General features: G+C 49.5%; 1 protein-coding gene across 3 annotated transcripts in view; it reads right to left on the bottom strand.

Annotated features, from left to right (window-relative positions):
- Nucleotides 1-18,888: 18,888 nt before the first annotated feature.
- Nucleotides 18,889-26,424, bottom strand: part of TRAF3IP2 (TRAF3 interacting protein 2) — a 42,322-nt gene continuing 34,786 nt past the window's right edge. For 2 of the 3 annotated variants that reach the window (XM_041738942.1, XM_041739023.1), the window contains 3 exons: nt 25,068-25,184; nt 21,792-21,866; nt 18,889-19,542 (listed from right to left, as the gene is read on the bottom strand). In XM_041738942.1, the coding sequence (XP_041594876.1) occupies nt 19,396-19,542; nt 21,792-21,866; nt 25,068-25,184 (339 nt within the window). In that variant the 3' untranslated portion in view covers nt 18,889-19,395. The remainder of the gene's footprint in view (nt 19,543-21,791; nt 21,867-25,067; nt 25,185-26,424) is intronic. The other variant, XM_041738865.1, reaches the window with a different exon arrangement.

The following is a 26,424-nucleotide window of genomic DNA, read 5'->3' as shown; positions in this document are numbered from 1 at the left end:
TCTTCCCCATCTTACAGGCCCAAAGAGGTTAAGTACCTTGCCGGAGATCACACAGCTCGTAGGGACTTGGCCAAAATTTAGACCCAGGTCACTTTTAACCACCTCATGGTCCTGACTCCACAAATGCTTAAGAGATTGAGACTGAGTTCCTTTTTCTTCCTTCCTTGGTATATGCATTTCCAGAGCACGCATACAACAAAATTACCTCATACTCATTCATAAACACAGAACTTCTTCACTTAAACTGATAAATATTCCCAGTATTCTGCATTGTGATTTCAATTTTTTTTAAAAAGCCTTCAAGATTAGCATATTAACAAGCATGTTGACATGTTGCTCTTTAATTATGCAGATAGCTATTTCTTTCTTGCTCCTAATATAGAGGTTGATTGGGAAAATTTTTGTTTTATTGCTTACAACCTTACCCCAGTGCCACTTAAATCACTACTATATGATTTGGCATCTATAATTTATCATTTCCCTGTGCTATTAGATGAAATGCCCTTTAAAGCATTCCACAGCAAGGTGAACACAAGTCAAGCTTGCAAAGTTTGAGAAAAAAGAATTGCAAAGAGTCATTAAAGAATAATGAAAGTTGATTTATATAGCAGACAATATCAGGGCTGCCCAGTTTAACAAACATAATTATTCCAAGTCATTTTCAGAAGGCATCTAAATTTCAGCACCTCGTTTTCATCATCTTGTAAGGAATAACAACAAAAACATCTTACTGTTAAAAAGACTCTGAAACCAAGAGCTTGGATTTATTCTCTGGATTTCACTAAAGCTAAGACTGAAACAATAGACCATTTTAAATATAGGAAACCCAGATTTCTTTTACTGCTGTGTGGCATTAACGTTCTACTGCTGTAGCCAGGAGTCCTTGGCTTCTGGGGCCAACTGCCTTTTGCATGCTGATTTTCCAGGGAGAGACTCTGGGGAGTCATTGCTTTTGAATACTGCCTACCATGACTTCAGTCCCTTAGGCAGCAGGGGTGACAAAGTTTGGGAATGAAAACACAGGGAAAAAAATCTCTCCCAGTAGAATCATCAAATCAACCTCACTTTCTGTTGTAGCCAGACCACTTAGCCTTACCCCCAGCTGCCTGCAAACATGTGCTTCTCAGGTGCCCATCAGTGAAGGGCTACAACCAGGACCTAAAGACTAAAGTTTTCTGTCATACTATTTTTCAATAAAATAGGGGATGTGTGAGGATGTGTGTGTATGCATGCAGATGAGCATACGCCAACCATGTGCATGTACACGCACATTCAGAACGAGGGAGATGGTCCCGAAGGGTTTTCTATTTTTCATAAAGAAACTTGGTAGCATTTTTCTGAAACATTAATCATCAGATGTACTCCCCAAATGTCTAGGGGAGTGTGTTTGCCTACAAAGGTGCCCTTCTCCATCATCCCAGACACCCACTGGCATTATTAGGTCTTAAAGGAGTTACCCTCTTCTCGTGTTTGAATAAAATATGTGAAGTTTTTCTTGCTATTTCAATAACGGATGGTGCTGCTAATTCCCAACATTTCTTAAATTATTTTATATATCGTACAGTTTTCATTGATTATATGGATATATGTTTGTTCATCTAATAAATCAGTGAACTGTTCCTGATAAAAAAAAAAAAAAAAAGTCTACTTAATTTTTCCTTCCAAACGCTCAGAACCAAAAGACCTAAACATCCTGGCCTCAAGAACCTCAGAAACCATATTACTGAGTTATGGGGAACAGGAATACGGGGCATTTTTGGTACTGACTTTTACATGGAAGTTATTTTGATACGGAAACAATGATATCAAATCTAACAAAGGTCTTTTGAGAAGAAATGGTTAAAGGGGCATGTTTTGTGGCCAGGAAAACCACAGCAAAATATTCCAATTAGGAATAAATTAAAGAGTGCTATACTTTTCTGGAAGGGTCAGGAAGTCAAACTCTTGGCCTTGAGCTGCCTCTCACCCCCACCCTCGCTGACCCTGAGAACACATCACTCCCGACTCTTTGTGAACACAACGTTGCTGCCAAGTCTTGCCACTCCTCTGCGGAAGAGCGCCAGGGATTTTCACCCGGGGCTGCCAGCCAGCATCAAAGTCAGAAGGAAGTAGCTGAGGTGCCAGGGGGGTTTCTGTAGTGCCCCAGTGCCAGCTTTCTGCCAACAAAGGAAAATTCACTCAACTTGCTGAAGCCAAATCTGACATATTTAAAGGTCTCCAAAAGAAGTTTTGTAAGCTGTTTTTCTACTAGAAGAAGAGTAAGCTCTCATTTCCCAGATTATGTTTTCTATTTTCTTTAAGTTCAGCAGCGCTTTTAATCCATGACACTCATTGGTATATAAAACAATTTTGCTGTCTTCATCATCAATTTAAAGCTTACAGCTGTGACATCTTGGTACTTTATGTTGTGATTAATTGCCTACGCTAACACCTGATGACTATTTGTTGCTAACATTCGTGAGATAACCTGCACAGCTGCCGTGTATGGTTACTGGGGTAACCAGGGATATGAAGCGAGGTGCCCCAGACAGCTGAATTCGATCAAGATGTCATGCACTCTTGACTTCTTTATCATAGAGTATATTGCTCTTTTGATGGCATCCTAAACCTTACCTGTCCTCCAAGGTCTAGCTCAGTTCCTGCCCCCAGCCCAAAGCCCTGCCTGACAACCTAAGTCCTCACTGAAGTCTTCCTTCTGAGACCACCCAAAGCCCTCTCAAGTGTGCAGCTGCCACGGCATTTGGATATATCATGTACACCATCATTGAGTCACTAACTTTTTTCCAAGTCAAGGGCCACATGTTCTCTTCAGCTCCCTGCACAGTGCCTCGCATAGTGGTGAACGCATGTGAACACTTTATGGTAGAAGCCAGTGGAACTGACACAGCCTTTTTTTTTTTTTTTTTTTTTTTTTTGACACAGCCTTTTTCATGATTTCTTCTATTATCCTATCGAAAGCTGGGGTTTTATTTCTCCATTCACTATATGTCCCTCAGTGACTCACAAGCATCCAGAGTGAGCTGCAAGCTGGATCACTCCTGGAATAGGCTCATCATTTGTGTTTTTTGGCTTGGACATCACCATTCTCTACCAACCATGGAGAATGGGAGACAAATTACATCCCTTATGATTGCAGTCATTAGAGAATTACCAATGAGAATAAAGAGGAAGAAATAAGTAATGGAACAGAGAAAGAAAACAAATATAGAAAAGGATGAGAGGAAAAGAGATGGGGAAGAGACAGACAAAAAAAAAAAAAAAGAAAAAAAACCCCACCAATCCTACTCTCTGATATAAATACATTTCCCTTTTTAATGACACAACATAAAGACTCCTTTGCATTTAATAGATGATGACTTGCACATCCTAATAATGTCGGCTTTTTAGGGTATTGTGTGCAGAAAGAAGCACCTTTCTGGGGTGAATTGGGAGTAAGCTGGAGAGGCAGTTACTTTGGGGGAGCGTAAAAGCAAAAGCCTAGCAACACTGCTGCATTGTGTGCGGCAGCAAGAAATGACAGCTCAGAATGAGGCAGGCTTCTCTCATGTGATCAGCTTGCCATGCCCTCAATGAGGCCAGGAGATTTCGCGTTTTATAGGCTGCGCTTCCCACTGGCAGCAGCTGAAGCGGTTCATTATGCACGGCTGTCACGTGACCCACTCCATCAACCAAATGCAACTGGGAGAATAAGTCACCCTAACAAGATCCTTCAGTAGACTCTTAAAAACTACTTACAGATGTACTCTTCCTCTGCAGGGACACAATGAGTTTCCTTGTGCGGTGCCGCATGATACAGGAAACGCATTATCCCCGTCCAAATTCAGACATACCAGGAGGAAGCACGGGAAAAGAAAGCAGCTCACAAAAGCACACACAGCTTTTTGCAAAAGTCCTGAGAGGGGCTCACATGCCGGTTTGTGATGATGGCAGATCAAACCCCGGTGCTCCGAAGCCCGGTGCCTCGCAAGCGCTAGTGTCCACGCGGGCAAGGGAGCAGCACCGGGATTCAGCACCGACACTGACTCTGCTGATGCTTGTTATTTATGGTTGTCGCCGAGTCCCCTCGGCCGTGGGCCAGAGCTCCATTGGCCTTGTGACTTTAGCTGCTCTCCGGGCTCTCGTGCCTCGCTGTGTTGCGGTTTGTGCGTGCAAACTGCTCCCGGTGAGAGCAGCAGCCGCACTTCTGCTCTCGAGGCCGGGCAGCTTGGTTCACGTTCAGGGCAGGCACCATGCAGGCTCTTTAGGTGAGGCCAGGATTAGACCTGCCAGTCTTCGCTAAAGCTTCCTATTCCAGGCGGTGCGACCCGGTCATCACTCATTCGGTCAGATGACAAATATTCCCGGAGCCCCTCCCTTGTGCCAGGCCCTGATCCAGGCACTGGATGGAGGTGAAACAGTGGACAGACAGTCCTGGCATCACTTAAAAAAAAAAAAAAAGTACATTCTAGAAGGGGAGGGGGGAGGCAGTAAACCAATATGTGAGATGTCAGAGTGTGTCGGTCAGGATAGGCTGGTTATTTGTGGCAATAATCAACCCATCTCAGTGGCTCAAAAGCATAGTTTCTTTCTCACAAGCACTGCGTGTTCATTGCAGGTGGGCTGGGGCTGTGTGCGCCCTCGCCCCGAGCCTGGGCTGCCCGAGAACCACTCCCGGAGCAGTGAGTCGCATGCTGGGCCTTCACGCTTATGCCTGAAGGTGACACATGGCACTTCTCCTCACATGTCACCGGGCAACGCAAGTCACGCGGCCGCATCCAACCTCAAAGGGCCAGGAAGTGCAGTCATGCCAAATGTCTGGGAAACTCAGACACGCTCTGTGCACAGAACTGGCCCAGGTGGTAACAATTGCTGCGAAGCTAAAAAGCAAAGTGGAGGAGATGGTGTATGGATAGGTGGTTTCTGCTTGGCCAGAGGGTCAGGAAAGGTCTGTCTGATAAGGTGACATATGAGTTTAAGAGAGAGAAAGAGAGAGCCATTTGGGTGGGGGTGGAGACTGCTTCCTGCGGAGGACGCAGCAAAGGCTAAGTGCACGTGGCATGTGTGAGGGATTGCAAATTGAGGTGGCTAGTATGAAGTGAGCAAGGGGAAAGCTGTAGGAAATTAGGTCAGAGAGGTCACAGGGTCGTAGGTCACCAGGTAGCGCCCTATGACATGGGCTGTGGCCGTTGCAATTTTTTGTGTAAAGACATGGTCTGAGCTACGTTTTAAAATGATACTTATGGTTGCTGTGTGGGGCCAAGCAGGGAGCAGTTAAGAGGCTTTTTTCAATAATCCAAGTGAGGTAAGGGATGGTTGGGTGATGGTCAGATTCTGGGTAGAGTTTGAAGGTAGAACCAACAAAATTTGCCAGTGTATTGCTAAAAGAGAAGATTCTGGAATGACTTCAAAGCTTTGTCTCCTCTAGAAATCCCTGGATATACATGAGGATTACCTTGTGTGGTTTTTTTAGAATCTTCACATTTGGCAATATCACCATAGTGTGTAATCTCCTCCATAAATGAGTTGAGAGTTGGACAGCCAAGTGGAGATGTGGATGCTGGGCAGTCAGCTTGAGTTAGGCATCAGCTAAGGGACTTATTTCCCCACAGAGGCCAGATACGTGCTGTCCCTTGAGGTTTGTGATCTAAGCTCATTTGTAAAACCAGAGAAACGAACTTCATAATTACAAGCAGAAAAGGAGCTTATGATCGAGTCATCCTCACCTCATCCCACCCCCTCATTCTGCTGTGAACCTTAGATATCACTCCAAGAAACCCACTTATTGCAACACGAGGTCTATCCTCAGTGGACACTAGTATGGTGATATGTCACCCCCAATCCTCTGAGAAATCATTTGAGTAGAAATCTTAACAAAACAAGATTGTGACGTTCTTCTGAATGGTGTGTTCCCTCTTTCTGCTCACCCTGTCTTCCTGTAACATGGCTCTCTCCATCGCTACCACCCAGTGAATGGCCCTAGAACTCCCAGCAGAAGAGAGCACAGGTTGAATGCAAAGTTTGCCAAATACCATAAGGGAAGGAATAAGTAAAGGTCAATGATATTTTAAAAAACCGTATAGTTGGAGTATTTGCACTCAAAAGCATTCATTCATTCAACAAATCTTCTTGAACTCCCATGCATATGCCAGTGCTTCTAAGGTTCTAGGCACTGAAGACACAGCCATGAATAGAATATATAAGTAATTCATATCATTGAAAACTGGGAAAGCATAGAAAAGTATTTTTAAAAGATAGAATTTCCACTAAAACATAACTGCCATTAATATTTTGGTGCCCAGTCTTTCTCTAAGCATACATATCCTTCCTTTCTGCTTTTTTGAATAAAATTTACGACTTTGGACTTCTATAATACATTAAAATTTTTTTTTCTTATAAAAATAAATCATAGCAGATGTTCTGTATTTGCAGAATGAATTAATTATGGAAACAATAAATTACAGAGAAGCAAAAAATTAAAACTGAAAGTCACCGATAATACCACTACTAAAAGATAATATCAACATTTATAGTTTGGGTTATTCAATATGGTATCGAATAATCAGCATTTTTACAACATTGCTCCATAACAAAGGATTTTTTTATTTTGCTTTTTAAAATTTACTTTTAAAATGAAAACTTTCTCTCTCTCATTTTTTTAAATTACAAAAGCAACATGCCATTGTAGATATTTTGGAAAATACTGAAAATGACCAAAGGAAAAACTAAAAGTCACTCATAGTCCAACTGCCCAGTAGCAGTTCTGTTTCGAACTTTTCCAATTGTCAGGAAGCAAGAATTCCTGTCACCTTCCATGATCCTTCTAGCCAAACTAAGAATCAAACTGACACAGGACAAATAAACAGGAGAAAATCAAATTTAATAGCATACGTACAAGGAATCCACACAGACATGGAAATTCCAAAGACGGGCAAAATGAGGTCTCCATGTCATTCTGATCTGAGGAGAAGTGGGTAGAGGTCTGGGACTTCAGAGGAAAGGAATGTACTTCACAGGGTGATAAGAGCAGACGACTGGTAATTAGATGTTGGCCCTGCCATACAGATGGGTCACCCAGGTAAAATTTATCTCTGCTAATAACCCTTACTCTGGGAAGGACCCCCAGTTTAGATTCTTCTATGTAGTTAAGGAAGGGGCAAAGGCTTCTCTTGAGCCTATAGGGCCTTGACTGCCTTCAACTGAGAATAATCTTCATGTCCAAGTGACCCATGTGAGGAGGACCATGCTTTAGTCCTTAGACCATGCTTAAGACCATGCCTTAGATTATATAATCTTTTTATTTATTTTTTTAGAGAATTTTATTTTATTTTAAAGACTTTATTTATTTATTCATGAGAGAGAGAGAGAGAGAGAGAGTGAGCAGAAGCAGGCTCCATGCAGGGATCCCGATGTGGGACTCAATCCCTGGATTCCAGGATCACGCCCTGGGCCAAAGGCAGGCTCTAACCTGCTGAGCCATCCAGGGATCCCATTGCCTATATAATCTTTTTAGAAATTTTTTCCCAATCTTTTCTCTGGGCAGTACAATAGGTTAGTTAAGAACCTGGGCAAGTTACTTAACCTCTCCAAGCCTCAGATTCCTCATCTATAAAACAAACTAGTAACACCCACTTTGTAAGATTGGTGTGAAATTTAAAGGAGATAAAACATACAAACTACTTCTCCCAGTATCTGACACATAATAAATGCTCCATATGAGAATTCTTACTATTTTGCAAGATATTTCTCCATAGCTGATCATACTTCATAGTAGATTTTTATCCTTTTAACTTAACATCATGTCATTAAATTTTAAATTTTGAGACAAAGTCAGATTTTCGGAAAGGTTGTAAGGTACAAAGACCCTTCTCCCCCAAACCCTCTTTGAAAGGACCTTGCCAATCTGATCCCCCCATCACTGCTGAATATCATAGCGCACATTTCCTCAAACAGAACATTTCCTTCTAGAACTCCAGTCCAAACAGCAAAATTGGAAAATTAACACTGACACATTGGGGTCTAACGGTCAGACTCTAGTCAAGTTTCTCCATGGCCCAATAATGTACTTTACAGCAAAGGAATTCTAGTTCAGAACCACATGATGCAATTATTCCTCATAACTCTTTAGTCTCCTTCAGTCTAGAATATTTCCTCCTTCTTTCTTTGACTTCTATATTCTTGACACTTTTTAAAAAATATTTTATTTATTTATTCCTGAGAGACACACAGAGAGAAGCAGAGATACAGGTATAAGGAGAAGCAGGCTCCCTGGGGGGAGCCCAATGTGGGACTCCATCCCAGGATCCCAGGATCATGACCTGAGCCAAAGGCAGATGCTCAACCACTGAGCCACCCAGGTGCCCTATTCTTGACACTTTTAAAGACTACAGACCAGTCATTTTGTAGAATGTCCTTCCATTTGTTTTTGATGTTTTCTCATAATTAAGTTCTATGTCTTTGCCAAGAACACCATGGAAGTGATGCTGTATCCTTCTTGTTGTGTGTTATTAGCTAGCACACCTGCGTTGCTGTAACAAGCCATGCTGGACCACCTTCCTACACAGATGACCCCTCTCACCTGTCCTGGGCTCTGAAATTCTATGCTGAGTTATCTCTCTGCAGGGATGTCCTCTTCACCCTGCCTGGACTCAAACACCCCATTACATGAGGCTTCCCTTGGTAAGAACAATCCCCTTACCCTGTGCAGGCTCTGAAGCCCCATGCTGAGCTGCCCCCCAACCCCCAATTCCCAATCCTCAACCCACCTGGGATCCAGCAACCTGCACTGGGCCATCCACTCAGCCTGCTTTAGTTCTGACACTGAGCCAAGCCAACCTTCTGCAGGAATGCACCCCTTCCTCCCCCTGCCTGAGTGGCTTGGGCCCAACACCCAGCACCAGGCCTCCCTTTCATGAAGATGCCCTCCTCACCCCAATTTTCTGGTGTTCTAATTCTGAAAAGATTTGTATTATCTCTCTACATATCAGTTTTTCCTCAAACTATAGAAGTCTCTGTATATATTTTTGACGGCCCATCAAATACTGTTTTCATTTCAGCAACAATCTAGAAACACTTACATAACAAAATATAAGCTTATTTGGTTCAACTGAGACATTTATTTTATAGCTACACACTCTTAGCGTCGGTGCTTTGTGTTTAAAATTGGATTGGCACCACGTGATCGCTTATGTGGCCGTATTCAACTTTTGATGAGTTGGTGATCTTTAGATTGGCATTCCTGACATCAAAATAAAAAAAAAAAATCTTGCTTTCTATTTGATGAAAGTCATAGTGAATTATCTGACTAATTAGGAAGGCAAAGTTGCTCTTTTTCAATGGTAAGATGCAATTAAGTTGAGTCTCTTAATGTATTTAATAAATTAATTTTGATTTTCCATCACAAACATAGCCATGGTACTTTAATTGTCACAGGCTAATGAGAAAGGAGCTGGGCTGGCTTAACCCACAAATGATGCGTTCATGCAAAGTGAAGGCCAAAGGAATCGTGGCACCAGCATAAATGAAGTTTTACAGTAGTTCAAAGAGAGAAAAATGGAGAGAAAATTGAGTCATTACAGGTCTCATGGTAACATAGGCTGAATTCAAAAGAAGCCAGGAAAAGCAGTCACTTAATTCAGATTATAAGCAGATGTGTTGGTTTGATTCCGTGTTTGTATGACATACCACCAGCTTGCAAATATTCTCCTTGAAGGACTTTTTGTTAGGAGCTTTTTAAAAAAATGATTTATCAGGATTATATTTTGTAGCGAACCATTTTTAAATCTGTTGGACCAACGAAAATAATCAACTGATAGTTTTCAAACGAGTAACCCAATGGGAGGAAAAATTATGATAACGAGAATGATTATGAATCAGACTGTCCGTCACTCTCGCCATCAAATATTTAAGTGAACAACTGAAAGGTAAAATGCGAAAAAAAAGAAAGGTAAAATGCGGAAAAAAGCATCTTCATATGGTTTTATGAAGACATGTATAAATTAAGCCCAATATTGGCTAATTGGTTTCAGCAGAATGTTACCACTTTTACACTACATTACTGTTATTTGAATTTATCCCGTGATGTCAATTTTATCTAATTTGTAAGTTTGACTTGCTCTTATAGTTTTTTTTTAAGTCGTAAAAACCACATAATGTAAAATTCACCATCTTAACCAATTTTAAGTGTACCGTTTGGTAGCGTTAAGTATATTCACATTGTCGTGCAGATCTCTAGAAGTTTTTCATTCTGTGTTCTCATAGCTTTTAGTGAGCTACGAGTGAAAAAAACATTTATACCTGATTGCATATTGGTACATATTTAAGGAACGATATAATGAAAATTGCTTAAGCCAACATGGGAGAAGTTTCAAAGAGAACTTATTCCTTTGTGGGGGGAAAAGAAAAGGTTTGAGAAACACTAATCAATATGGCAACTATGTTTCAATTTAAATCTTTGATTAACCAACTCTTCCCACTTTTCCTTCCAGGCTAGATAGCGAGGAGTGGGCTGTTTTGGAGGTGACAGTGATACCTCATTTCTTGAAAAAGGAGAGCCAAGGGAGAGCGTAGCAGTTTTCCCGACCTGAATTCAAAATCTCCTTCATAATAATAGGTGTAATATGAACACAATACTGCCTTTCAAATTACTTTTCAAAAGTTTTTCAAATCCATTATCCTATTTTTGAGGGCCCATTGTGAATCTCTAAAGTCAGTTTCCTTTAAAGTCAAACATCACTGCCAAATCTGAGATGTTACACCTTTCATCATCCCAGCCAGTGCCGCCGAGAGTCTTGCTCCTTAGCAACCTGACAGAGGGAGGAAGGCCGTCTCCAGAAGCCGCGATTGGTCCGGGAGTCTGCTGTGGTCCAGGCCTTAGTAAGAAAACAAACTGATTATCTCCTCTGAAAAACTAAATGGAAGGGTTTTTTTTTAGCTTAAAAGCTCATCTATTGACTCTCCTAAGGCTTCATTTTTTATTTATTTTTATTTATTTATTTATTTTTTTATTATAGGCACACAGTGAGAGAGAGAGGCAGAGACATAGGCAGAGGGAGAAGCAGGCTCCATGCACCGGGAGCCCGACGTGGGACTCGATCCCGGGTCTCCAGGATCGCGCCCTGGGCCAAAGGCAGGCACTAAACCGCTGCACCACCCAGGGATCCCCTAAGGCTTCATTTTTAAAACGAGAGACTAAATTTTTCTTCTTTCTTTCTTTCTTTCTTTCTTTCTTTCTTTCTTTCTTTCTTTCTTCTTTCTTCTTTCTTTCTTCTTCTTTCTTCTTTCTTTCTTTCTTTCTTTCTTCTTTCTTTCTTTCTTCTTCTTCTTCTTCTTTTTTTTTTTTGGTTAGGATTTGCTCTTTTACTTTTCAGCAATAGGAAAATATTCCAAGTCCCCATAAGTAATCACCGGTTGTGAGGGAGAAAGCAAGAAGGAAAGGGCAAGAAAGGAACATTCACTGAGTCCTTACCACCTGCCAGGCGCTATTCTAGAAGATTTCTATCATCCGTCTTACCTTATCCTGACAGTCTTCCTGGGAGCCCTTTCTGTCGTCTTGACTTTAGAACCAAGAGAAAGTAACATGCCTAAGGTCACACGATTGTCCTCAAGTGAGCGGGGCCCACGCTCAGGTTGGACGGCAGAGCTACTCGGTGCAAGGGACACACTCGTTAAGACGCTTGCTAAGCTTGTTAAGACAGATCCAGCGCGCTCAGCGCTCCCGCCACATCCTTCACTCGGGAAATTGGACAGCGCCAATGTTCATTCATGGAGAGGGCGTCCTTGCCCATTTCAGCGAATTACCATTTTCTGCTTTCCCACTTGGTTGTCTGTAGAGTCAGCCACCAGCCTCGGCCTCACGCGTTCCCGCTCCCACCCGCGGAGGGTGGAAGCCCAGTTGCTGCCTCCCAGTGGGTCCCAGCGCCGCCGGGGGCCGCCCTCCCAGGCCAGTGGAGGGTGCAGGGTGATGAGCGCGTCCTTGCTTTTCCCCTCCCTGCTTGGGCTGGCGCGCCCGTGGGTGGCTGTGGGCTGCCCTAGAACGCGGGTGGCCCTGCAGACTGCATCCTCGCCGCTGAAGATGTTCGTCCCGCACCGCTTCTCCACTTTCCTGTTTCTTACATCATGTCCCCTCATCTTCGATCTCATCCATGTGATGGATTTTAGGGGCACTTTTGAAAATTATAATCGGTGGGGGGAGGAGGAATGAGCAAGTCTTCTGCTTATTAGGAAAAACATCCAGTCATCAGCTTGTCGGAGAATCTGACCATGAAACTGCATGAATGTGGGCTCAGTCCTGGGTCATAATGAGGGTCAGGGAACGGGGGCAGCTGGCCCCCTCGCTAAGCATTTACCGTGTGCTGTCTTGATTTGGTCTTTTCACGTGTCACATCCTATCCTGGGTTTTCAATAATTTTGTCTATGTCCCAGATTTTACTTTGATTTCTTCATTTAGTTTGTAAAGATCTATTTATTCATTAAAGAGAAGAGTGCGCGCTCCTATGGGCTCCCGCTCAAGCAGTGGGAGAAGCAGAGGGAGAGGGAGGGAAGCAGACTCCCTGCTAAGTGCACAGCCCCATGAAAGCCTCCATCCCATCTCACCCCCCAAGAGTCAGATGCTCCACGGACAGAGCCACCCAGGCAGACGCCCCCCCCCACCACATCCTAGATATTAAAAAATTTGAGGGCAACAGCGTATATCACCCATCTTTGTGCCAAGTATAGTACCTTGCACACAGTAGGCATTTAATAACTAATTATAAACCGGTCGCTGAGCTCTGGCTGCTGCTTAGCTCCCACTGCGTGTAACCTGTCTGGGACCAGCTTTCGAATAACCATCTCATTAGAAACGGTAGGTGATAGAACCAGAACCTTCATGCTCACCCTGGGCCGCCTTCTGCTTCGTGTGCCTCTTCAACGAATAACTGCATGCTGGTAGCCAAAGACCTAGTTTAGAATCTTGAATTTTAAAAAAGGTGGATGTGGAAAGGCCCCTGTCCACCCGGTTTGGGACCCCCCACCTTCAGTCACCGCCCAGCATGGGTTAGCGCCTGAACTTTGTGAGGGTCTTTTGCCGGGGAGCGGGGGGTAGGGGGTGGGGGGGGTGGGCGGGGGGGTAGGGCATGAGACTTTCCCCACCACTGACACCAGAGCTTAAATTATTTCTCCAGACATTCATTTTTAAAAATTTATTTATTAGGGTCAAAGGGAAGGTGACATGTGAAGGGGCCACCAGGGCATCGTCTGGGGGGCTGGGGCCTGACGAATGGGGCGGGAGCACCCTGGGGGAGGACGAGCGGGAGCACAGACAGGAGCAGGGAGGGGGTCACAAGCCGCTCAATTGTCAGCTCGGGGGCTTTGCTCGAGTTCTCCCCAGCTGGGCCGTTTTGCACGCGTGGTTTAGAATAGTCCCGTGTTCTCGGAGTCTGCGGTGGATGAGCGGCCTGGCTGGGAAGTCGACGAAGCTAGAACAGGAGAGGTTTTCTCGTGGTCACAAGGTGGGAACAATGAAAGTGGGCCTGTGCTCCTGCCCCTCCTTGCGGGCCTTGTAACAGTAACAGAGGGGGAGCCGCTCGTTGGAGCCGGGGAGGGTTTTAGAGACCCTCCACATTTGGGGCCCGTGTTGGGCTTGAGCACCTTCCACGGCCCAGCCCATCCGAGGGGGGTCCCAAGCCCGGGGAGGCGGCCAATCTGCGAGTTTCTGAGCAACTGAGCCCCGTAGAGAACAACAGATTGGAAGATAGAATCAGTTAATCCCCGAACTCGAGGCCTTGGCCCGTGTCCCGGCGGCCCCAGGATGCTGCAAACGGGTCAGGCCGCAGCCCCACCTCAACGCTTTTCTCCCTTCCTCCTCCTTTGGCCCCCGCCAGCACCAGAGCCCGGCCTCCCCGGCCTCCCCGCCCGGCCCGATGGGTGCACGAACCTTCTGGGGGGCGTCGCCTGCCAGGTGGCAAAGGCCGGGCGGGTACCTGCGGCCCAGCTGCTGCCGAGCGGCCCACGCCCGCGGCCAGGCCCCGCGCCAGCGTTTCCAGAGCAGCCCTTTTGATAACACTGATTACGTTTCCCCCACCAGGGCCTTGGGCTGATTGAGCGACCGCCAACTTCTCCGGGTAACAAAGAGGAGGGGAAAGTAATCCAAACACAGGTTTTATTATAAAAACCGGGGAGTGAGAGAAGTATGTTTATTCTGTAAGATAACACACCTGCTCAGTGCCCGGGAGGCTCATTTCCATCAGTTGCCATGGCAAACTCGTTATACTTCAAGGCCATGTGGCTTTGTTTCCTTTTGAGATCTGGTCCTTGTCCTACCTTTCCTAACAACTCCGACACAATGACATGGAAGCCTGCGACAGCATAATTGATTTCTCCTTCCCTCTATCAACGGTTTACATTTGTTGGGCGGAGGACTGAGGCTCCCTTCTCCTTTGAACTCCTGGCTAACCGCGAGGCACGCTCCAGAGAGCCGTCCTCATTAACATTCCAGGTCCCCCTTCGCCGTCAGCGATAAACAAGCCCTGCATCAATGGCCTCCTTCCTTCCAGTTTTACAAATGAGTGGCTCGGTTCCACGTTTTGCTGCCGATCCAGGTGCCCAGGCGCTCAGTGCGAGGCTAAGAAGCACGCGGGGGAGGCTAAAAATAGAACAGCAGTTTGGACGCATACCAGAGCAGCTACTTCATCTCAACTTGCTTTGCACACTAAGCCTAATGGGATCCATCAGGCCTGAGTTCTCTCGCTCGTCCCCCCCTCCATCAGCGCCTTCCTGGCGAAGGGGGCAGAGGGAGGTCAGGCCAGGGACAAGACATGGGCGCCCTCGTGGTTTCAGTTACAAGTGCTGGGAGATCTGGGGGTGCTGTGATTCTTCCTTCCATCCGAGTGTTTCTAGAAAAGAGCAGGCCGGCCCAGTGCACGGTCACCTTGGCCCAGGTCCACCGTGGTCCACGACTCTCTCCTTGTTTAGCAGAGGCTCAAATATCACTTCCTTAAACACCCTGGTGAGCGGGACAGGACCCACGCTCCTATGCTCCTTGAGAAGTGAGATGGGGATCTCAGGGACACTGAGTGTCCCTCTCACGGGTCCCACCTGTTTGGCTTGAGGCTAAGGACAAGGACTTGGGAGCAAATGCACAGGCACAGAGGGAGGGGTTGTGGTGCATGACAGGGGGGTGAGTGGGCAGCTCGTAAGTGCCCAGGGCCTCCTGAAGCTTCCCTGCTCCCACCAAGTATCCTGTGACTCTATCTGAAAGCTTTTTCCAGTAGAAAATGGAACAAATCGGAATGAAGTTAGGAAGATGCTCTCCTGCCTGGGTGCAAGGCCTCCCCAAATACCAGCTCTATGAACTGAGTGAGGCTCTTGGCATTGTTGATGTACCTCCTGGTAAAGGGGACCTTTCCCGCAGATCCCCTCCCCCCAACTCAAAGGAGAGTTATCATGACCCGTACCTTTCTCATTTCTTTATCTGAAAGGTACTGCCAATTTTCCAAACACCTTTGTATTATTCCAACGAATGCTACTCTTGTAAGAATCAGAAGCACGGGGGGAAAGATGAATATTACAGTATTTAAAAATAAAAGCATTTTCCATTGTTTTTGCTCTGGAGATTGGCCAGATAAAACTGAAACAAAATTGACCTAAGAGCAGATTTTATCTGTAAGCTTCGGGGAGGTGCCAAAGTCCTTTAGGTTGTGCTGTGGTTTTCTATAATACTAGTATAAAATAAATAGGCCAGACTACCTCAAGAAAAGTCACACTCCGTCTAATCACAGCAATAATTAATTCCCCAAAGAATTTCCCCTAGAACAAGTTGCAACATGATCATTTAATCCTCCCGCTGCCAGAGGACAGAGGGGCATCTTCCCTCAGGCCTCCTAGGTTCCTGAGGTTCAGTTTACCCTCTGGGAGATCCTAGGTCATTTGTTGAGCAAATGTACCATCAAAAGCCAGAACGTTTTCTAGGTTTGCCAAATACATGTCTGCAGACCAGAAGCCAGGATATCTGGGTTCTAGTCCTGGGGTGAATTTAAACGAGCCCTGGTTTCTGTGGGCCCCAGCATTCCCACGGGAGGAACGACGCTGCAGAGGTGCATGATTTCTAGGGGCCTTTTCAGGTTGGAAATTCCAAATGGTCCCAGAAACAAATGATTTAAGAATTAAATTTATTTTAGTGCCTTCTCTCTTCCTTCCTGGTTTTTGTTTTTGTTTACTTGGCGGGTGGGCTCACATAGAGCTATTTATCTCGAAGAGTAACGCATCATTCTTCAGGATGAGAGGCATCTCTTCGTTGTATTTTCCCACAGTCTAACTAACCTTCCTTCTCTTTTCACTCGCCACGAGGAGGTGGGGCTCACTGATTCTTTTTGGTTCATTAGGAAGAAACAGAAAGATCCTGTGTTTTGAGAAACTCTTTCTGGATCATTTCCCAATGATCACAGGACTTTGCAATCCCTTTGGCAAAGGTGATGGTGACAATGGGGTGTTTGGCAAAGTGGTGGAGGTGGTTAATGAAGTGGCTGAGGTTAAGAAAAAAATGCTCTTGGCAAAACATCTCGAAACAAGGTCTGGAATGCCCAAAGCGGAGGGCTGGCCTCCCTTGCTGAGATGACTGAGAAAAACTCCATATCTTTAAATAGGTAATTCATTTCATCGGGAAAAAAAAGGAAAGAGTATCAACAACAATAATTTTTTCTGAGCACCCAACTGAGAAATAGTCTAATACCTACTTAGATCGTAGCCAGGTGCCGAGATGGCTTTGGGTGATATAGAGGTTAGGTCAAACTAACCAGGCATATGTAGGTATATTCATTAAAAATTACATCTCAAATGTTAAGTCCGTCACCAAATAGTAGACAAGAATCTAACCTCGCATTCTGCACACCTCTCCCCGGAGATCAGTTTCGGTCTGAATAAACCCTTGAGGCTAAGAGGTTATTTTTACTGAGTCAGCCCTACCCAACTTCCACCCCCAAAATATCTGCAGATGAATGCACCAGGGCAGGGATAACATCTAAATAAACCAAGTGTTAATCTTGGTGTCAGTGCTCTCAAATAGTTGTCAAAATTCCTTTGATGTCCATGGTCATCAGATTTCATAGAAACTTCAAGGGTCAGACTTTTCATCACCTGGCCAGGTGTTGAGTGTGTGTGTGTGTACTTTTTGTTTTCCCCCTTTTTTTTTTTTTTGCTACAAGTGCCACCAGCTGTAACACTTTAATGACTACTTGCGGAACACCAGGGACCTTCCTTCGGCATGCCTGGGGGGTGAGAACGGTGGCTGAGACCTCAGGACAGGTCTCTGAAGGGAGGAGGGGTAACACCATCACATTATTAAACCCTTGCAAACTAGAAACGTTTCAGAGAAGTAATCGCTGATGTCATTTTACTTACAATCGGGTGAATCCTTAATTTGGTGTCACCTCCAAAAAAGATAATAATAAAAAAAGATGGTGTCGCCTCCAAAAAGGATAATAAAGAGAGAGAAAGAAGTTTGTGTTTGGGGCATTTCTTAGGCATTTTGAGTTAATCACACAAGATAGTCCCACCAGGTCCCAAATGCTACAGTGTGAAAGATGCTTGTGATAGTCTTACTCTGGGTAATGATGACTTCAGGTATGCTAGCTTTTCCCCCTTTCCTGTTGTTGTTGTTTATTTTTTTAACTAAAATTTTTAAGGATTTTTATTTATTTATTCATGAGAGACACAGAGAGAGAGAGAGAGAGAGAGAGAGAGGCACAGACACAGGCAGAGGGAGAAGCAGGCTCCATGCAAGAGGTCCGACACGGGACTCGATCCCTGGAGCCCAGGATCATGACCTGGGCCGAAGGCAGGTGCTAAACCGCTGAGCCACCCAGGGATCCATGTTGTTGTTTTTTTATTTTTTATTTATTTATTTTGTGTTGTTTTTTTTTTTAAATGAAGACATTCACCTTTACCACCCAGTAGACTCTCTAGGTAGCAACATAAATGAAGTTGTGTTCTTTGCAATTCATAAGCAAACTTTCCTGTTTTTGGTTGGTATTTGTCCTTTCCCTACAGTCACACCTGAGGGCTGAACTATCTCACAGCACAACTGAGCCTTGTTTCAGAGATTAGGTGGATGGGTAGCAGGAAGCAGTAACCCACCCACCGCCTCCAAATCTTCATATTAGCTTACTACTTAGGCCATAACTAACGTCAGCCCACTTTGTGCTATAGCTTATGTAGATTTTACATACACACACACATATATGTATATATATTTCATATACAGATATGTTTATGCTTTCTCAAGATCAGATGAACAAGGTATCTATGTCTCTAAAATTACAAATGTGAGGGTGCTGTTGAAGAGACTTAAAAAAGAAGAAAATGTCTCTGTTAAGGAAATGTAATTTTATCCTCTGGGAGATAGAATTATGAAGTCAGCCATCCTTCTAAAGAGTATCTAAGGGGCACCTGGGTGGCTCAGTGGTTTAGCACCTGCCGTCAGCCCAGGGCGTGATCCTGGGGTCCTGGGATCCAGTCCCACATGGGTTCCCTGCAGGGAGCCTGCTTGTCCCTCTGCCTGTGTCTCTGCCTCTATCTCTGTGTCATCCATAAATAAATAAATAAAATCTTAAAAAAAAAAAGTGTCTAGGACTTCGGTCCCAGACCTTTAAGCCATTTAGGACCCTAGAGATATTTTTGTCCACGTCGTTTCAGAAGCGAGTCCTCGGGCTTTCAGGCAAGTGAAAGGACCTGCTTAAGGTCACAGGCTAGCTGGCGGCAGGAGCAGGACTAGAGCGCAAAGCACCACCGCGCCCCCCCCCCCCCCCCCCCCCGCCTCCTCTGCTCCCATCGCAGGCACGGACCTGCAGAGCCAGGCCCCCTTTAGAATCTATGTAGAATCACGGTTGCGCGTTGTACAGAGCGGTTCTGTTGAAGAGTAAAGCTTTGAAGATCACGCTCAAAGGGGCTGCGTAACTCTGGCTCTAATCTTCATAGAGACCAGTCGGTTGCATGTATCTGACGCTACATCTAAGCAGCTTACCTGAAGCAACTGCCCGCGTCATGAGGAATTAGCGCACATCTATCCCCTTTGAGAGAAGTAAAAAGCACCTTACAAAAGACTCAATATTTTATTATTGGCACAGGAATCAGGCTTGGTCTGAGGGCGCCCGGGCATCTGGCTGAGTCACAGAAGTAGCTCTAAGCAATGGGGGGTGTTTGTGCTCCTTCCATCTACTGTGGCGTCTGTCATGTCACCTACGAGCCAAGCAGGGCGAGGCCCAGAGCGGACGCCGCAGACGGTCAGGAGCAGCGGACTGGGGGGGGGGCGGGTAGGGGGGTCAGAAATCGCAGAGGAGGACAGTCCCCTGGGGCAGGAGGAGGCCTGTGGGGCCGCACAGCCTGGGCCTGAAGGGTCTCGTGGGGGCGGCATGGCCCCGGGGCCTGGGGTGAGGGCCGAGGGCGTCACAGGGGCACCACCTGGAGGGTGGGCAGGGGCCCCCGGGGAGGGGCTATGTACTCCTCCTCTCGGAGCAGCCGCAGCAGGATGTTCTTCTTGTTCTTGGGCCAGCTGTAGACGTGAGTGTTCTGCAGCCAGGTGGGCACGTGCTCCTGGGGGCGAGAGAGGGCCCGAGGGGCGGCCTTTAGGCAGGAGCCTGGACCCCGGGCCCCAGGCTCGGTCCCCAGCCCGCTGGGCTCCTGGAAGGGCTTAGGCCGAGGCGCTCGTGCGAGCCGTGCCTCGCCTCAGGGGGGCCTGGGGGGTCCTCGCGGCTTCAGGAGCAGCAGCATGCTGCCTCGAACTCCTCATCCTTTATCCTATGCCCCTTACCCGGGGAAAGCCGAAGCCGAGAGCCGGGGACCCCGAGGGTGCGCCTCACACCGCCCTCCCGGAGTGGACATTCTGCTGGGGGACACATAACAAATAAGCGACGTACAGAGGTGTCTGATGCCCGTACATGCCGGGGAGAAAAATAAGACGGAGAAAGGGGAAAGGGAGGCGGCACCGGAGCGGGGCTGAAAGGTCGGGGGCACTAACTCGTGTGTTTAGGAAAGGCCTCGCTGAGCAAATGAGCCGACTCCTACGGGAGCAGAGGGGGCCAGCTCTGTGGATGTCTGGGTCCGGGCAGTGCAAAGGCCCTGTGGTGGGGCCGTGCCGGGCCTGTTCGAGGAGCGGCCGGCCTGTGTGGCCAGAGAGGAGGGCGTGAGACAGCGCAGGCGAGGAGGCCTGGAAGCAGAGGGGCCCGTGTCAGATGGGGCCTTGCAGGTTTTTTCTCTGAGCGGATGGGATCCCTTTGGGGATTGCAGAAGAAGCTTAGAAGCAGCCTCTGCTACACACCAGGCGTCACGCTGGGTGTCGATGACACCCAAATGAAAAAGACACAGTTCCTGCCTGGAGGAGTCCAGCGTCTAAGATGGGGTGTAAACGAAAACGTAAAGAAACCGTGTGCTGGGCAGCAGTGGGCCGAAGGGGCGGGAGGTGGGAGCAGTTGGCCCCGAGCACAGGCGACAAGGGGATTGTCGGAAAAAGTCTTAAAAACATGAATAAAAGCCAACCAGGAGCCGGTCTCCTTTTCCATCACCACGTTCCCGCCAGTCTCCACCCCGAAGCACATCCCGGGAGCCAAGGCCTGTAGCTAAAGCGCTCAGCAGAAGGATAATCCGGTAATCAGGTCTATTGGCAAAGGGGTCGGGAGGTCAGGGGAGTCTAGGGGGACTGGGCGGTAGAAGGCTGAGTGGGGGGAGGGGGGCACGCAGACAGGGAAGGGCATCATGAACGGGGAACAGACAGTGCGAAGGCGCGGGAACGAGAAAGAACGCGGCGGGGGTGAGGGCGAGGGCGAGGGCGAGGGCGCGGGCGCGGGCCCAGTCCAGGAGGACCAGAGCACAGAGGCGCCGCGCCTGCCCGGGGCCAGGAGGCCGAGCCGTGGGCACAGCCCGCTGCTAAGGGCCCCGTCTGTGAGGCGGGGAGAGGCGCGCTCGATCTTTCCCACCCCAAGGCCTCTCAGCTGGAGAGAGACAGACCAGGTCTCCGGTTCGGACGTTCGTCTTTGATGGCAGGGAGAGGACGGCTAGTGCAGGGTCAAAGGACACAGCGAGACCAGTAAGGGGGCCCTGCAGCGGGAGCAGCGAGAGCCCAGAAACGCATGCTGTCGCGCAGGGTGTGACCCTCGGGATCCCCGCGTCCCTCTCGTGTCAGCGGGCCTCTGTCCCCTTCCTTGCAGAAGACCTGCAGCCCTGATGCCCCGGGGAACCCCGCCCCGGGGGCAGCTGGGCCCGAGGCAGGGTGCGGTGGGACGCTCAAGACCTTTATCACACCTCTGTCTTCCCTCTGCCGAGCCTGGAGCATGGCCTCGGGGTGATTCTTTGTCCCCCTCCCTCCCCTGACAGAATGTTCTTCTGGTGTAAAAAAACCTTCATATGAACCACAGCAAACCCTCACTTTGGCAACTCTGTAGATCTAATTGCTGTCATCTACAGATTTGGGAGCTGAACTCTGCAGCAAAATACTTCTGCGGACAGTCAGCAAAAAAACCCTACACGTCTTGACTTTTATGTATGAGAGATAAGAAGTATCAGATGAACGATCTTTTTTTTTTTTTCTCTCATGAGTTAAAACACAAACGACTGCTTTGTGTGTAATGGCTGTTTGCACAATTAGGACAGCGATGGTCCATCAGATAACACCTTAAAACCTTCCTGATGCAAGCTGCTGCGCTGAGCGCTGCAACCTGTGGATCTTTCCGGTAACACGGTTATCTCTAAGGACTGAGAAAGGGTTCACCAGCTCTGCGCTTGATATCCCAGATAGCAAGCCAACAACCAAAGCTAGAATCCTAAGGTGGTTTTGTTCGTTGGTTTACCTTCTTCGCATTCGGGAAGAGCACAGGGATGAATCTGAAATTCATGCTTCCTTGTTTTATGAACTCAATCTGCATCTGGAACACAAAGAGTCGGAGGGTTTGACTTGGGGAACGAGGCGGAGTTCATGGCACCCCCCACCACGCAGGCCCACACGGCGTTTTTATTCCGATCTCCTTTGAGGGCCACACACGCCCGTGCTTTTTAAGCTCTCGCCGTTACACACGCACGCTACTCACTCACTCGTCGTTTATTGGAGGCTACGAAAAGTCACGCTCTGTGCGGGACCTCGGGTTTCAAGGATTCGGACAACCTTTCGGGGTGAGCTGGGCTGGCTCGCGTCGGCTCACGAGAGCCAGTTGTGTGCATCCCTTCCCAGTTCTGCGTTCAGTGACTTTACACTGGTAGCTTGGAATTGGCTGTAAGGAGAGCATCTATACCATGGAAATGGGAAAATCCTACAAATCAGGATTTTTGAGAACCAGCTCACCAGAACACTACCGACACCATCACTATCCTCCCGAAGCCAGCAGACGGGTAAGCAGGGAGAAGGGTAGACCGCCCACCACAGGGCAGTGTGAGAAGTAAGAACAAATTGCCGCGGAAGCCCAAAATGAGGGCCATGCATCCTGCATCGGTGATCTGAAGGACGGTTACAAGGGAGGGGTCACTTAGATACTGAACGACAAGAAGGATCTGGTCGGGCCGAGGAAGTAGGGGTGAGGCGAAGGGCATTCTCAGCAGAGCCAACAGCACGAGCAATGCCTGGAGGTGCCCGCGAATGTTGGCCGGGGTTGGGACCAGCAAGCATCGCTTGCAGGTGGAGCCCGGGCTGGGCTAGGGAGGCAGCGGGAGATGAGGCTGGGGGTCAACTCCAAGGAGCTCTGCGCGCCACCCTGTAGGTTCCCCACACAGTTCCAGCTCGCTCTGACACGTCGCTCAGGCCTCAGCCGCCGAGCACTCTAGCACCCCAGCACCCCCAGAATCTCCAAGGTGAGGGGGGCTGGAGTCTTCCCAATGCTGTGACCAGCACCAGGCTTTCAGTCATCGGATGACAAGGAGACGAGGAATCATGTGTTCCCAAGTACCTCATCTTCCAATTGATTTTTATGACTGAGAAGTCTTCGCCGTGCAGGGGAATAAAAACAGGACAGAGAAGAAAGTGACAGTGGTGACAGCTGGTTATTGAAGTCACCATAGAAACCTCCTCATAAACACACACACACTCACACTCACACACATGAACACTTCACGAGGTTTGTTTTTTCTTTTTCTCAGAACCACTGTCTTTTAACATTCAGAGGCCCAAACGCGTATTTTCAGAAGGATCCGCGCCCCGTGCACCGGGGAAGCACCAATCACCAGGACAAACACGTGGGAGGAAGGGCCCGGGGTTTGCAAGTTGTAAGTGAAGAAGTGGACGTCGCCTCTGGCGTCCAGGACCCTGAATCCGTAAAGTCGTGCTCGTGCAGCAGGGCACCCGACCTGCCGGCAGGCCCCACGGCGGCCGTGTGTTGTCACTTCCTCTCCTGGTCCGACACGGGCTCTGGCCAAGTCGGTGGCCCTCGGGTGCGGTTACTCGCGGCTACCTCCTCGCCGCCTCGGGCCTCGAGGCCTCTGCTGCCTGGAGGGCGCCCGGACGTGGTCTTAGCTGGCCTCGTCGCCCCTCCGGATAAGGAAGGGCCCAAGCACCGTTGTCCCCAGGAGTTCGGAGACAGTCTGGTTCACGGCTGGGCGGCGTCGGGCGAGCGCCGAGGCCGAGCTGTTCCACGGCCAGGCACGCCGGCAGCGCTCGACGGCTTTCCTCGGGGGCTGGCGGGACCCGGAGCCCTTCCCACACACCAGGTCGCCTCCCAGGCCCAGCAGCTTCCTAGAGACGCCCCGGGGGACACCGAGGGCTTTGGGGCCTTGCAGACGTGGGCAGCAGGCAGACCCTCCCCTGGGCCCCGGGAGAGGACGGAGCGGGCTGCCTCCTGGCCTCGGCTTTGACTTTGGGTTGGTTCTAAGCTCAGATCAGTGGTCGGCGGGTGGGGAACCCCGTCCACCCACCCATCCGGCCCCTTTTCCCGAGCTCCTGGTCCCCCGGATGGACCCGGACCTAGGCTGGCCCCCCCGAGGTGAAGCGGCCTGTCCCGCGCCGGCTGGCGTCCCGCCCTGTGCCGCTTACGGGTCCGTCTGGCCCGCTTGGGCGTCCTGCCCCACCCCCCATGTCTTAATCCCTGAACCTTTCTGCCCATTCCCGATGCCTGTGGACCGTTGCTGTTGAAACGGAGCCTGCAAGTTCTGGTCCCGTGGATGTCAAGCCTTCTTAAATCTCAGAATCCAGGCCCCCGGGGGGCTCAGTGGTTGGGCACCTACCCTTGACCCAGGGTGTGACCCCGGGTCCTGGGATCGAGTCCCGCATCGGGCTCCCCACAGGGAGCCTGCTTCTCCCTCTGCCTGTGTCTCTGCCTCTCTCTCTCTCTCTCTCTCTCTGTGTGTGTCTCATGAATAAATAAAATCTTTAAAAAAAAAAACAAAACCTCAGAATCCTTGGGAAGCACACAAGCCTGGGAAGGGCGAGCCAGCTCTGGCTGAGATGGGCTGGGAGGCCCCGAGCCGCCCTGGGCCCAGCACCTGTGAGCACCCGCTGGGGGCTCTGCGGGACATTTTGCAAGTCACACGTCTTGTCGGGCGTTCTAGCCAAGCAGGCAGCGTCTCCCCGCAGCGTCTCTCATCCCGACAGGCGCGGGGATCGCAGGCCCGCAGAGGAGCCAGTTCCAAAGCTGGGTGATCTTTCTGGTCCGAATGTTCTATCAGGCACCGAGCAAGCCTGGCTCCCTGATACATTTGTCCCACGGGCTTTGGCCTGGCCGCGGCCAGGCTGCACCGACGAGGGAGGATCCCTTCCCAGGACCTGAGCACCGAGATGTACCCTGCGCTTCACAGGCACCATTTCACGGACTCTTCGCAACAGCCTGTAAGTGTCAGCGACCCGTCGTGTGATCAGGGACACGGAGGCACGGCGAGCTTCGGGCGCTTGGCTCGGTCCCACCGCGACGCGCGAGGAATCAGGACTTGAGCCGCGTCCATGTGACACAACAGCGTGCGGCGCCCGGGGCGGCCACCCTGCCCGCGGTGGACCGCTGAGCCAGCAGAGCCCCGTTTTCCAGGGGCCCAGGACTGAGAGATCTCACGTGAACCCCCGCCCGGCCACAGGCAGGAGGCGAGGCCCGGGGCTTGGTCACCTGCCCGCCCGCCAGCCCCGCCCGCGCGGCTCCCGCGCTCTGCCCGCTCACCAGCCGATGGATGTACTTAGTATGTAGGCCGTGCTCGTCCTCGTCCAGCTGCGACTCGGCACCTTCCACATCCTGTTTGTATTTGGGGCTGATTGCTACAATTATCATCACTGTCTTCTGTTAATGAGAGAGAGGCATGTTTATGGGAGTGTAAAGTGCGGTCCATTTGGTGCAGGCGGGCTGGCAAGGGGCCAGCAGGGTCGGGCGCGCTGACAGACTCCCGGGCTGTCTGCGGACAGATGCACGGACAGTCTCGGGCACTGGGGGCCCCTGTCGGCGGACTCCCGTCTCCCCTGCTGCCCCGTCTCCCTCCCGCTCCCTTCAAACACAGAGCAAACGGCTCTGCTACATGGAGGCACTTTGGCCCCTCTTTCCCCACAAGCATCACTGACGAACGTCTCATAAGCCTGAATCATGAAGCGCTTCTGCATCGTGGCAAAAAGGCTGTGCAACAGCACCGCTCAGGCCCCCTCCCTGGGGTGCTGGAAGGAGGCCTCAGAGACTGTGCTCCCCACCGCCCTGCTGGCCTGCAAGCCCCCTCCCTGGGGTGGCTGGGGGAGGCTTCAGTGACTGTGCTACCCACCGCCCTGCTGACCTGCAAGCCCCCTCCCTGGGGCAGCTGGGGGAGGCCTCAGTGACTGTGCTCCCCACCGCCCTGCTGGCCTGCAAGCCCCCTCCCTGGGGCGGCTGGGGGAGGCCTCAGTGACTGTTCTCCCCACTGCCCTGCTGGCCTGCAAGCCCCCTCCCTGGGGCGGCTGGGGGAGGCCTCAGTGACTGTGCTCCCCACTGCCCTGCTGGCCTGCAAGCCCCCTCCCTGGGACGACTGGGGGAGGCCTCAGTGACTGTGCTCCCCACTGCCCTGCTGGCCTGCAAGCCCCCTCTCTGGGGTTCTGGAAGGAGGCCTCAGTGACTGTGCTCCCGGCCGCCCTGCTGGCCGGGGACGTGTGGACGTGTCTGCACAGCCAGGAGCGGCAGCCCCTTTAGCACAAAGCAAACATCAGGCTGCAGACACAAGGAAAAGCCACAAACCCCCAGGCTGCCGAGACTGTCCCCCACGGCTCCCTCCAAAAGAAGCGGCTGAAGCCGCCGACACGGACACACTGGCAGCAATCAATTTCTATCTTGTTAAAGCACAAAGTGTCCCAGTGGTCAGTATAGATTCTGTCAGTGGAAAACAAATCACAGGGCTGCGAGAGGGCGCCCAGGCGGGGGCCGGGGTGGCGGCCGGGGTGGGGGGTGCAATTCCCCGGGCAGCCTCCCGGGACAGCTCTTGAGCCCAATCCTGCAAAACGCTTGGGGTGGCCTCAGATTAAATTGAATTCTGTCTCTGCCTCCCTACTCCCTGCCTTCATTTCCT

Source organism: Vulpes lagopus, chromosome 1 (assembly GCF_018345385.1).
Source record: "Vulpes lagopus strain Blue_001 chromosome 1, ASM1834538v1, whole genome shotgun sequence".
In the NCBI taxonomy this organism is placed as follows: Eukaryota; Metazoa; Chordata; class Mammalia; order Carnivora; family Canidae; genus Vulpes; species Vulpes lagopus.
Note: the sequence above shows the minus strand (reverse complement) of the source record. Positions and strands in the feature narration are given on the sequence as shown.